Source organism: Panthera onca, chromosome A1, assembly GCF_046562875.1.
Source record: "Panthera onca isolate mPanOnc1 chromosome A1, mPanOnc1 haplotype 2, whole genome shotgun sequence".
NCBI classification, from domain to species: domain Eukaryota; kingdom Metazoa; phylum Chordata; class Mammalia; order Carnivora; family Felidae; genus Panthera; species Panthera onca.
The window spans coordinates 180,581,152-180,593,776 of NC_138339.1; the positions used below are offsets into that span (position 1 = coordinate 180,581,152).

General features: G+C 46.4%; 1 protein-coding gene across 5 annotated transcripts; it reads right to left on the minus strand.

The window, feature by feature from the left end:
* Positions 1–2,144: 2,144 nt before the first annotated feature.
* On the minus strand, positions 2,145–8,971 carry SLITRK5 (SLIT and NTRK like family member 5). Of its 5 annotated transcripts, none has more exons than XM_060636863.2 (3): positions 8,858–8,971; positions 6,069–6,219; positions 2,145–5,666 (listed from the first exon to the last, which is right to left on the minus strand). In XM_060636863.2, exon 3 carries the CDS (start codon positions 5,656–5,658, stop codon positions 2,782–2,784), a length of 2,877 nt encoding a protein of 958 aa, XP_060492846.2. In that variant the 5' UTR covers positions 5,659–5,666; positions 6,069–6,219; positions 8,858–8,971; the 3' UTR covers positions 2,145–2,781. The 5 variants fall into 5 exon arrangements, with proteins under 5 accessions (XP_060492846.2, XP_060492848.2, XP_060492845.2 ...); XM_060636865.3 differs by lacking the exon at positions 8,858–8,971 and adding an exon at positions 8,267–8,481; XM_060636862.2 differs by lacking the exon at positions 6,069–6,219 and having other exon boundaries at positions 8,858–8,970.
* Between the last annotated feature and the right edge of the window lie 3,654 nt (positions 8,972–12,625).

Consider the following 12,625-nt stretch of genomic DNA (forward strand, 5'->3'; position numbering starts at 1 on the left):
ACACCTTAGGAAGAGTAGAAGTACAAATGAGCTACCTAAAGAAGTATTTGTGACAAGATTATGGACGATGGCGCTGATTTGAATTAATAACATTATTTTGTGAATCTTTGAAAAATGCATCAACAAACTTTCTTTGGAAGCTACTTACATCATTCAGAACTACATCTTGAATTTCATGTAATTCTTATCTCTCACTTTTTATGCATCAATTAAGAAATAAAACTTACAGTGAAGATTCCACTTTGTATTAATAGTCTATAATTTATACAATACTGTCATATCTACATATAATAATATTGAGGAAGTGATTTGGACATTGAAAAAATAAGTCCCACTGTGAAGAAAAATTAAGAACAACCCCAATTGTGAAGTCAAATGCTATAATTTATTTTTCTTTTCTAGTCCTGGATTAAATATGGAGGAGGTAGATGAAGAGTAAGGTACTGGTTTTTTTTTTTTTGTTTTTGTTTTTGTTTTTTTCATGATAATATCATGGCATTATTAAGCTTGTTACTTTCCCCTTTGAAAAAAATTTGGGAAAGGGAAGATGTTACACAGAGTGGGGATAGTTCACTTGACCGATGTAGCATTACTAATTTTTTTTTTTTAATTCCTCAGGGAAATTGTTACCACCTGTTCAATCTGAATTCAAGCAGTTACTGTCAATTTACTCATGGGTGAATGCTGCCTCTTTGTGGCAGAATGCCATGGAAAGTGTTCCTTAAACAGAAAGTTCATGAACAGCCCTTGATATTTTACACATTTCAGGTGAGATTCTGGGAAGATCCACTAATAGCGATGAAGCACATGGCTCTTTAAGTTTCAGATTCACTCAAACATTTCCTACTCTTAAATACTAATCTAAATTCATTGGCAAACCTTCCTCAGAGGTGAACAGCTTACACCCACCAACACTTCAAACATTTAGGATATATAGATCAACTTGAGATAAAGTATCCATCATAATCATTGAAGGTAGTTTTACACAAGTTAAAATTAGGAAAACTATGGGAATACGGGGAAATTAGGAAACTATGAGCATTGTAGACTGAATAAATAATACTGACATAACAAAATATATATCATTGGGAGAAAAATGAATAGGCAATATATTACTTACCACGGTCCATGTATTAGAAGAATACTTCAGTAAGGAAAGAAAGTATACAATTGAAGTTTCATTAATAAAGACATTAATGCCACCTTTAGGAAAACATAATTCCCTGAATTTGCAAAGGAGAATTTTACATATATACATATATTCAAATTTGATAATTGGGGAAATTTTTTCATATTAGGAATAAAAGTTAGCTACTATGTCCTAATTGTTAATAATGGAGATTCAGTCAATCACACGTAACTACGTCTTTTGCACCTCAAGTAATCATTACTTCAGTCCCTCATATTTGACATAGTTATCAAGTGTTTATTCAGAAACTATTTAAAAAATTACATGTGCTGGGATACATATGAGACTGTAACAACAGTAGCCCCATCTTACAGAGATCCTGTTTGTGGTCATCATCATTGCTTGCTGCCCAGAGGGATAAAGACATCGTATAGAGATTTGTACAGTCCATCATTTGGTCTTCTGAGGTGCCAGTACATGTGGATCTGTACAAATGCAACTGGGTTTGGTTAAACAATCAAAAATCGGCTACAATAGTAGTCAAATCAATACATCATTTTGGTTGACTAATAAAAATACTTTTAAATCTTCTCTAATAAAACCAGAAACTTGCACACGATTCTTACTCAAATGGCCCAATTAATTGCCCTAATTTTTTTCCTTTACACATTGGGATACAATCCGTTATTATTTTTTTCTTTTTTTAAATGACAGATCCAATCGGGTGGGTTGCATTGGCTTTACGATTTTCCCATTAAGTTCTCCACATTTTTAGTGACTTAAAATGCGTTCCTGATATCACTCCTGTTTTGGAAATGCAGGTCCTAATATAGTGCGACACCTCTGTGAAAATCATAGGCTAAATAGTGAAGGAAAGAGAAATGCTAAATGTGTATATAAAAATAGGTGCTACAATAAAATATTTGTATATTTCATCAATAAGTTATTTTGACTAATCAATTATGGATCATATAGCTCTGTAATTTTAATGATTTGTCCACATCTATGGTGATCATTTTCCAGATCACAATACTTTTGTTTTTTAATTCAAATGTCCAGAATGCATACAAACACATCCTTTAAAAAGAAAGGAAAAGTAATGAGATAGGAGGGAGGAAGGCAGGGAGGCAGAGAAAGAGAGAGGAGGGGGAGGGGGAAGGACAGAGAGAGAACAAACTTTCTACTAAAGTTGGGGTGTGCTAATCTCTCCACAAAAGCCATTTAGACCCACCCATGGCTTAAAGGGGCGCGGGGAAGAAGAGGAGGGAAAGGGAACAAAAGAGGAAGAGTAGAATCTCTGCGCTGCCATCTTCCACCGTTCTTAATGGCACTTCCAAACACCACAAGAACAACTGCGACCGTTAGCAAGTCACTTGCGCAGCAAACGGCCCTCCGTAAACCCTTCTGCTCCCCTCCCCCACAAGAAGAGAAGAGAAATCGATGTGCCCAGTTTACACAAATGTTTCCCCCACGTGTAAAAATTAAAAGGAAAGTGCACACCCTTTCAGTATCTTCCGCCCAAGCTGAGAATCTCGTGCCAAGGCACTTCACCCTAAACGTTGAAACAACACAATTAATCAAATGCGTTCACCGCGTGTGTCGGCTTGCTTGTTTGTTTTAAATGCAAAAGCTCCCAGGGAGTTTCTCTGCTTTTAGAACTGGCTAAATGTGGTCTGTTTTTCCAGCACTTCGAGGTAGTCCGGCTCAACGTTTAGTTTTGCTTTTAACTCCAGATACTCGTTCCGGTTGGGTTCTACAAAGACAGCACTGGGAGGGCTGTAGAGCACCGGTTCCCGCAGCCTGCTGTCCCCTGCCCCCGGGTGCAAATACTGATGGGGGCGTCTCAGGTCATAGTTTGGGGAGAAAGTGTAAGCAGCGGGGCTGCACGGGAATTTGGGATATTCCGGGAGGCTGTTGCCGGCGGGGGTGGTGGAGCAGTGTTTGTCTGGTTCTAAAATGCCCCTGTAAAAGCGGTCGGCGTCCTGCACCGGCGACAGTAGGTCCTCCCGGGGCTCGATGGTGCTGACGCTATAGGCGGGACTCCGCAAGTGGTGGCTTTCCCGCCTCTCCTCCTCCCCCGGCTGCAGCTGCAGAGGCGGCGGGGGCTGCTGCTGCGGCTGCGGCGGCGGCGGCGGCGGCGGCGGCTGCTGCTGCAGGTGGTGGTTGCTGCTGTAGGTGACCTTGAGCTCGTGCAGGTCTTTGTAATCCTCCACGGAGTTGCCCTCTCTGGAGCGGTAGATGGGGTTTTTGCACATGTGGCCCAGTGGATGGGGGATGTACTCGTACACGTGGCCCGCGGGCGTCTTCACCTTGGGCAGCGCGGGCCCGCGGTGGTGCACGTGCGCGTGCGGGTGGCCTCCCGCGCCGCCGCCGCCGCCGTATACGCTGTACTGCATGTTGAAGGAGCTCACGTCGGAGTTGTTGGTGCTGGTGTGGTCGCTCTGGTTCTTCTTCCTGCGCTTCATAACCAGCACGAAGAGCCCGGCGGCCACGAAGACGGACATGATAAAAACCAGCAGCAGGCTGAGAATCAACACCGACAGGGGCACCGACGACGCACCTCCCCCCGCGCCCAAGCCCGCGGGGGCCCCGGTGCTGTTCGACCGGACCGCGGGGGTCACCGCGCTGGTCCTCGCCGGGACCTGGATGGAAGAGGGCGTGGGCGTGGAAACCACCACGTCAGAGTAGTCTGGACACAGCAGCTCCGACTTAATGGAGCGCATATCGGTCTCCGCAAACTTCTTGGGCGCCTTGCAGATGACCTCATCCACCAAGACACCCACTTTGAGCTGTTCGACCCACAGCTTCATGCCCACCACGTCGCAGGTACAATCCCAAGGGTTGTCATGCAGGTCGATTTGGATGAGTGACTTGAGCTGGTCCAGAACTCCACTCACGGGCAAGGAGGTGAAATGGTTACTCCTTAGGTTCAGCCTGAGAAGGGTCAGGCCTGAGAAGACGCCTGAGGGCATGGCCTGCAGGAGGTTGTTATTCAGAAATAGCAGCTGGAGGTTTGGGACCGGGTCGAAAGTCCCAGACTGAATCTCACGTATGAGATTGTACTGGAGGAAGAGATACTGCAGGCTTTGCAGGCCATAGAACAACTCCGGGCTCAGCCTCTCAATCCTGTTGCCATTTAGGTAGAGGCGCCTCAGGTTGGTGAGATCGCCGAAAGCGCGGTCCTGGATCATGGAGATTCGGTTGTTGCCCAGGTGTAGGAGGTCCAGCCCCGTAGCCTCCAGGAAGTCGCTCCTGCGCACAACCGCAATGTAGTTCTCCGTCAGATACATCTTCTTGGGGTTGTAGGGCTTGGGCTGCAGCTCCGCGATGCTCTCGATTTTGCGCTCCTGGCAGTTGACGTTGAGGCCCAGATCGGAGATTTGTAGGTTGCAAGTGCACGCGGTGGGACACTCCAAAGGCACCGGAGATTTGGTCTGGTAGGCGATGCTGGGGCCATAGTTGCTGTAGCCCAAATCCTTGGAGGGCTGCCGAGAGGTGGGGCGCACTCTGGGCTTGTTGGGTTGGCGAGTCCCCTTAGGGGGCTTTAAGGGAGGTTTGTAAACAGCAGAGGAAGAAGTGGCCACGGAATTCACCGAGGCTGGGGTAGTGTGTAGATACCCCGTGGTGCTCAAAGGCGTCTGTGGCCTCATCTCATAATCTGAAATAAGTTTCCTTGGGCAAAGTTCCTGCTTGGACACCTCGTCCAAATCCCGGCCGTGTAAGCGGAAGGGGGTCTCACAAACCACATCCCCCACCAGGGCTGAGTAGGAGATACTGTCCAACCAATCCTTGAGAGAGATCAGCTCGCAGGAGCAATTCCAGGGGTTTTCTTCCAGCTGTAACTCCACAACTTTATCCATGTGCTGCAACAGCCCCACATAGGGTAGAAGTTTCAGCCGGTTCCCCCGCAGGTCCAAGTGCGTTAAGGGCACAAAACGGAAGAGGTTGTTGGGTAAACTGGACAAGAGATTGTCATTGAGGATAAGCACCTGCAATAAATGCAGTTTCCCAAAAGCATTGGGTTCAATGACACTGATGTAATTGTAATCGACCTGTAGGTACTCCAGGCTCTCCAGGCCGAGGAAGGTATCATCTCGCAGAAGTTCCAGTTTATTATTGTTCAGATGCAATCTCCTTAAACCCCGCAGCCCGTGGAAAGCCCCAGTCTCAATGTCCTGGATAACGTTGCTACCCAGATGCAAAATTGAAGCCCCGGTGTAATTGACAAACTCATTGGGATAGAGAAGGTTCAAAAGGTTTCCAGACAACAGGAGGTGGTAGACTGGGAAACGGGGAGGGCTAATTTCAGAGAGGCTGATGATCCCCCGGTTTTCACAGCTCACAGTTAAAATGCCGTCCTTTTCCTCACAAGGACATGCATTGTCACAGATTTCCCCATAATAATCGATGGTTTCTGCACACGAAAGGACGAGAGATGTTAGAGCAAACGCTAGACTCTGCAGCATCCAGCTATGCATTTTTCTGTGAAGGTCCTGTTCCAAAGTTATTGGGGGGCAGCAAGTGTGCATTTTACCTCCTGCAAGGGAGAGAGGAGAAAAGGAAACAACATAATATGACAAAAATCTAAGGGATTGGGAAGAAAGTCTCTCTCTTCCCTACTACTATTTCTCTGAAATCCAGAAGGAGGGGATATGAATGACCCCCCCCCCCCAGTGGAACACGACATTCTCCAGACTTTATTATTATCTGATACTCATTTTGATTTAAAGGTTGATTTCATTTCCTAATGAGTACAACAGAAATATGCTGCCCTTTACAAGAGAAGGGCAGGTTAGATAAAGTCCCATTTTAGTGTTTTCCCTGCTCCCCCCTCTTTTCGAAACCAATCCATAAATATACATAAAATGGCTGTCAGTTCAGTTTCATGGTTCTAATTTAAGAGAAAAGAAACACCATTTTACAAGGTTCCCCACCTCACCTATAGCAAACCCGTCTGCCTTTCTTTCAGAACCTCCTCAGTTAACAGTTCACCGTGAAGGTCTCCCATTTTCACAGAAAAGCAAGGAGTCACAATACTTGGGCTATTTTAAACCGTCGCTGGAAATGCCAGGGTGGGAACCTAAAGAACACTTTTCAGAGGCAAAAAAGAGATGTAAGATAATGCATCAAAAGGACCCAGAAGAAGCTCTTAAATCACCAATTGTCTTCAGGAGCTTTGAGTGTGGAGAAAAAGGAGAGCGCGTTCCTTTGATGGTGGACTTCACTACCACGCTTTTAAGCACATCAGCGTCCTAATTGCATGCACGGTGCCACTTAGCAGCGCTTCTCTGAGAGCGCCCTGCGTCCACTTCTCCTCATTGATCATGTCAGCGACGCTACCAAACCGCATCTCTAAGCCACAGAAATAGTTCTGCACGAAGGATTACAAAGAACTCAGCGAAGGCATCCGCAATCCCGGAACACCTCCCGATACCCGGAGTTTAAAGAGGACGTTCCTGCCGCTTACCGGGAATCAGCTAAAAGTAAACCGAGGATCATCCTTACCTCCCTTACCTCCCGCTCCGCGTCGATTTGCCACGGAATGTAACACTAACGCTCCTGGATGAGCAGGATTTGGACTCAACTAAGTACCTCGCCGGCATCGCCAGCATCTTGGGAGTTGTTTCTTACATTTAAGTGTCAGTGTTTTACTCCCCTTCCTTTTTTTACTTTCTTTGTTTTTCCTTTTTCTTTTCTTCTCCCCCCCCCCCCGCCCCCCAAGAGAAAAAGGCACTCGGGCTGATTAAAGGCGAAATAGAAAGGGAGGGAGAACAGCAAGTAACATAGGTCTGTGCTTTAATATCCGAATTTCATCTCCTCAAGGAATCGATCTGACCCCCTCCCCCTTTTATTTCTGGATTTCTTTTTGTCCTCTGAAAGGCTTCCTTGGACTTGCTACTTCGGGTCGACAGCGGTACTCAGAGGGGAAAGGACACAAATGGTCAGAGTGTGTGAGTGCGTGTTGTGTTGGCTGCGGCCGGGGGGGGGGGGGGGGGTGGGGGGTGGGGGTGGGGGGAGGGGAGGCGGGAATTGGGTAAAAATGCTGGGCTCTGGGAACCCATGCTTCTTCTCCAGTCAACCTGGCCTTTGCCTCATCAGCACCGAAGTCTGATGTCGAATCACCACCAAAACTAAAGCCAAGACATTTCTGAGTCACGGGTTCAAGCCTCGCTCCCCTGGCCGACTCCAACCCGCGTTATTAAGAGCCCCTGCATTCGCACGCTCATGTGCAAGTGTGCCTGAGAATCATTCACGTGTGGCCAACCCAGAGGTGTCGAGACGAATCGGAATCACAGTGTATAAGCCTCACAAGTATCTCCAACCTCCCAACGCAACCGCAAACGCCTCCTAGCTTAAAAGCGGAAAAAACACCCCCTATGGAAAGCAAAACGTTTACCTTGAAAATTCAGTTCTCCACAGGATGAAATCTGCACATCCATTCAGCGGGGGTTGGGTCCCCTCCCCCTCCTTCCCTCGACTTCCCCGCCCCCATTCACCTCCCTCCCTTTCAGACAGCCCATCGCAAATTGTGACCAGCCGGTATTAAACTCGAGCGTTTACAACTTTAATTCAGTTCTGGGTAGCCGGGGTCGAAGAGCTTCCTCTCACCCCACTCTCTTTCCCCTCCCCCTTGCCATCAAAGGAACCCGAAAATTTGAGAAAATAAAGTTGAATGAGCCGAGGAGGGCTGACATTCTGACTGGGAAACGCACCTCCGATGTAAATTCGCGGGTACGTTGCACATTCTCAGATTATCTGATTTTTTTTTTTTTTTTTGGGAGAACGGGGGCGGAGGAACTGTATTTGCCCCCAAAGAATTTAGACCCTAGACCATCGCCCTGCACATCCCTGCATTACACAGAGTGGGGCTGCGTGGGCTGGAGCCCAGCACCCAGGCCCGACCCGTGGCTCTGGGCACAGCTGCTCCCACAGCGGCCCAGGCAGAAGCACCCGGAGTTCCAGGACGCGAGGCTCCCTTCCCCCACTCCGCCCCAAAGCGAAGGAAGGGAAAGGAAAGGAAGGAGGGGAGGGAGGAGAGGGAATGCTAGCCATCCCGCTGCCACACGAACACACACACACACACACACACACACACACACACACGAGCCTCTTTTGCAAAGTAAACGGTCGACTTACCCCGTTTCACATCTCCAGGGCCCACTCATCATAGCCGCCCCTATAAAAATACCTCTTTGGGGTGTGCATTGGGTTTCCGGAGCCCAGGCAGGGCAAGAAGGCGGCGAGCTGTGCGGTCCGAGCGGCGGGAGGAAAGAAGCGCCCGGACGCCGCCAGCCCGGGGCCGCCGCCGCGGTGGCGACCGCGGGTTCCGGGGCTCCCCAAACGGCTCTCCCCGGCAATCTCCGCGGTAGTCGAAGCGGGCAGCGGGGTGGGGGGGGGGGGGGAAGGGGGCGATCGCGAGCGGCCGATAGGGAAGGGAGGAGGAGGGGGCGGCGGAGGACCGGCTGTAGAGGCGCCTGGCGGTAGGGGCCGGGAGCAGGAGCCGGGCGGGGCGGGGAGGGAGCTGTTGGAGGGGGGGAGGCGCGGAACCCGAGGAGGGGACGTGAAGGCTGCCAGGCACCGCCGGCCCCTCCAACGTGACGGTCAGCCCCGCCGAGCGATCGCTCCCGTTCACACTCACGCTCACTCGCACACTCGTTCCCACCCGCTCCACCGGGCGATCGCAGGGTCCCGGGCACCCAACGCGGCACTCCCCAGGCGGGTACTTACAGTTGCCATCTGCATAAGGGGCAACTTTGTCCAAGCCAGCAGCAGCCGCCGCCCCCTCCAGCCTCCGGCTCCACGAACCCTCGGGCCTGGGTTCGCGCTGGCCGCCCCTCCCCTCCCCCCTCAGCTCTCCTCCTCGCCGTCTTCACCACATTCCCCCCTGGTCAGTGGCGCACGCCTGGGGACTAGCCAGAGGGAGCGGGGCGCGGGGGTGTGCATGCATCGCCCGCCTTCTTCTTGCAGCGCACACTGTACATGGTAGTGAGGGGGCGAGCAAAGGTGGCATCGGCCCCTTGGCTACTCCTGGGGTGGCTACGGCTCCTGCGCCGTCCTCCAACCCCCGCGTAGTGGCGACCACCGCGCCGGGATCCCGCCGCCGCTGTCCCCTCTCTCTGTCCACCGCCGCGGCGGCCCCTAATTAGTATTTGTACGGTTCCCGCATCCTCTTGGCAGTTTCATCGCTCCCGGTGTTTGCAGAGGTTTTTCTCATCCTTTCCCCAGATGCGGCGCACGATCGTCATTATTTGGAACTCTCTATCTCCGACATCCTTTAGGGGGCCTGGGGGGGGGGGGGGACAGGAGCAGCGTTGTTTTACGCCTGTGGCGTGTCCCGGCAGCCTGGCGGCTCTAAAATACTCAGAGAAAATCGCTTCTTCCCTCCCGGGCGCTGAAGATGTGGCAACACGGTAAGCATCACCGGGGTCTCTGAGACATCTGCTCCAGAGCGGGCGCAGGGCCCCGTCCAAGGCACTTGTTTATTGTCGCGCCGCTGGTGCGAGCCAAGCTGCAGCAGACATGATGGGCCCGGGGCGAAGCGGGCGCTCGGTGGCCGATAGATGGCAGCCGAGGGCGAAGGCGTCCCTGGATTCGGGCGGCGCAATCGGAGCCCCCTTGGATGTCACATTCGTGGGAGACGAAGAGTCTTGGAACCTGTGCGTAACTCGAGCGTGGGACTGTGAAATCCTTGGATTGAAAAAGGGAGGAGTGGAAATAACCCCGACAGTGCCAGGCTTGTTGGTGGTCAGGGACAGATGATTCCAGCCCTGTGCTGATCGCCTGCCTTCCTCCCACCATTTAGAATGATACTGCCCCTGCTTCTGTCTCTGTACTTAACTCTAAAGGACCCTGGAAGAGGGAGTGGTTCACCCTAGCTGCAAACAAGGGCGCTAATGTTTTTTTTTTTTTTTTTTTCTTTAAGAATTACGTTTTATAGGTATGTCTGGGCGATGCAAGGGAATGTTAACGACTTTCAGAAAGAATGTTTGTGAATACATTTGGTGTGTACTAAAAAGCTGGAGACCCCTAAATAAATGCAGTATCGATAGAAAGCGAGTTTCTTGAAGAGTCACCTGCTAAACTCCACTAGCATCATCTCTACAGTAAGTATTCCTGGCTCTTGCCTATGAAACCAGATACCTCCACCCCAGAGGGGGGGTCTTTACATTCATAAGGCGTATTTCCAGTGTTTGTAATACTTAGACCTGCAGTCCTTCCCAGGTATAGAAAAAAAGTTGATCATAATACGTGGCCCAATGGAGGCTGAGTGAACATCGGCCTGTTCCTATGATAACCGGGAAGTTTTACCATTTAAATATATTTCATCTATTTTATTTTGGGATTAATTATGAATTAATGTTCTTTTGGGATCATCTTAAACATAATTGATATTGTCTCCTTCTTGGTAACGTTTGGGATGCTATTGTGGTTATAATATCTTGATTAAAGATAGGATTATAGAGATTCTGATATATATATATATATATATATATATATATATATATATATATGTATGTATATGTATATACATACACACACACACACACACACACACACAAACATCTTTTCACATACTCTCTCTGTGTTGAATTAGAAGGAGTTTTCTAGAGGTGGTGAATATTGCAGCCTCCTGAGGTTTTGCAGCATTTCTTGAAATTTCCTCTCAATCTGTTTTGCAAATATTTTTGTTAATCCATACATACTTTGTTTAAATTCAAAGCATATACAAGAGAGGGAGAAACAAAGTAATCTGTAACATCATTGAATAACACAATAAAATCTTATAACAGAACTTCCTGTAAATTTAGAAACATTTGGCTGGGGAATGAGAGCCATTTGCCACAGGTGCTTTATATAAACAGAGAACTTAAACTTCATCCACTAAAGTCTGGTTACCGTATATTTTATTTAGTCATCATCTTCTAACATTATATATTTTAGAAAATTTATTTTTAAAGTATGAAATTGCTTTTATATTTTTAAATGAATGTGTTAAATTGTCATGTTTTAAAAATTACATATTACTTAAACTTGGAAACTTTTGGCATATCAATATTAAGTTCTATCACAGACATAATTTTTGATGTAGACAAACTCCATAGAAATTCTGGGTATAACATGGTTTAATCAATTATTGGAATTTTCGAAATAGCTGTAGTATAGTTTTAGTTCATTATTTTATTGCTTTCATAAATCTTCAAAATTGTATTTAATATCACAATTCAGTTTAATTTTTGATTTTGAATTAAAGGATTTATTTCCTAATTAAAAATAAATTTGTTGAGCTAAAAAGTTTTAAACATGGTAGCAATTAATTTAGGTTATAGTTTTGTTGGAAACAATATTCCAGTTTATTTCTTGTGGTTCAAATAAATAAGTAATGACAACTTTCTACCATTTACTCAATATTAAGGATAGCCTGAGAAGCCATCATGATGGTTTACCACTAGGTGTCTCTATAAACTGCTATGCAGGAAAGTGAATTTGGAGAAAATACAGTGACATGCAGAGACCAAACAGAATTCCGGAGGAAAAACATCACAGAAATAAGGAAAATCCTCGTTTGCTAGTCTTTGAACTCTTACTTTCTTTGAATATTGACTATGGCCAGAAAAGAAATAAATTAATCATGTAACAGTGATCAAATTTAAGCCAAGACTTTCACCTACACGAGCAAACATATCTATGTTTCAGTCCATACTAAACAATATAGTCAGATGAGATGTATGCTTGGCTTCACATAATACTCCAAAGAATGCACAGGATTTCATAAACACTTTGGGGAACTAGAAAATGAAATGATTGATCAAATAGATCCCTCCTGAATTAAGGGCATGATACTAAATTAAACATTATTTGATTGAGTCGGTTGGATGTGAAAAGTTGAGAATCTGTGTCTAAATATTTGTGAACATACATGTGCATATTATAGTTATTAATGATCTAGTATAATCATAAATACGTTTCATATATGGTAATACATTTGGCAATAATTAGTGTGAATTATGGACATAATCTGATACCTCCCCAATAAAATTTAAATTCAAACCACAACTAGCATACTTATCACTTGAAATTGGCCGTATATCTTGGTGAATATGAATTCACCAATGAATTCATATTCATTATTACCTGGAATTATCATTTTAGTGTTTTATCAACTCTTTGGATGAATTCTTATATTAAATAATTTCTTAAGATATCTCATCATATTATGTTTGTGTATTGTTGTGTGGTTTCTTTAGAATATTAAAATGCTAAGTCAAGAATTATGGTCTCTCATGAAATAACCTAAAAGACATTATAAACAAGGAAATTCTTTCGTGATAGTGATGAGATCTTGTAAATACTAACCAACGTAATTGAAATCTAAAGCAAGTAGAACTTGCATTTCTTCTTGTTAGCCTAACTGGTAAGTTAAGATTATAAAATCCAACGCTAGATTCCAGACTCCTCCAAAATCAGCTCTAATAAGAGTACTTTTGTGACAGTGTA

Coding starts and splice junctions, on each gene's coding strand:
- SLITRK5 (XM_060636861.3), bottom strand. CDS start 7,569: ATGGATGTGCAGATTTCATCCTGTGGAGAACTGAATTTTCAAG. Junction 5,667..7,526: donor TGGAGAACTGAATTTTCAAG/GTAAACGTTTTG, acceptor TCTCCCTTGCAG/GAGGTAAAATGCACACTTGC.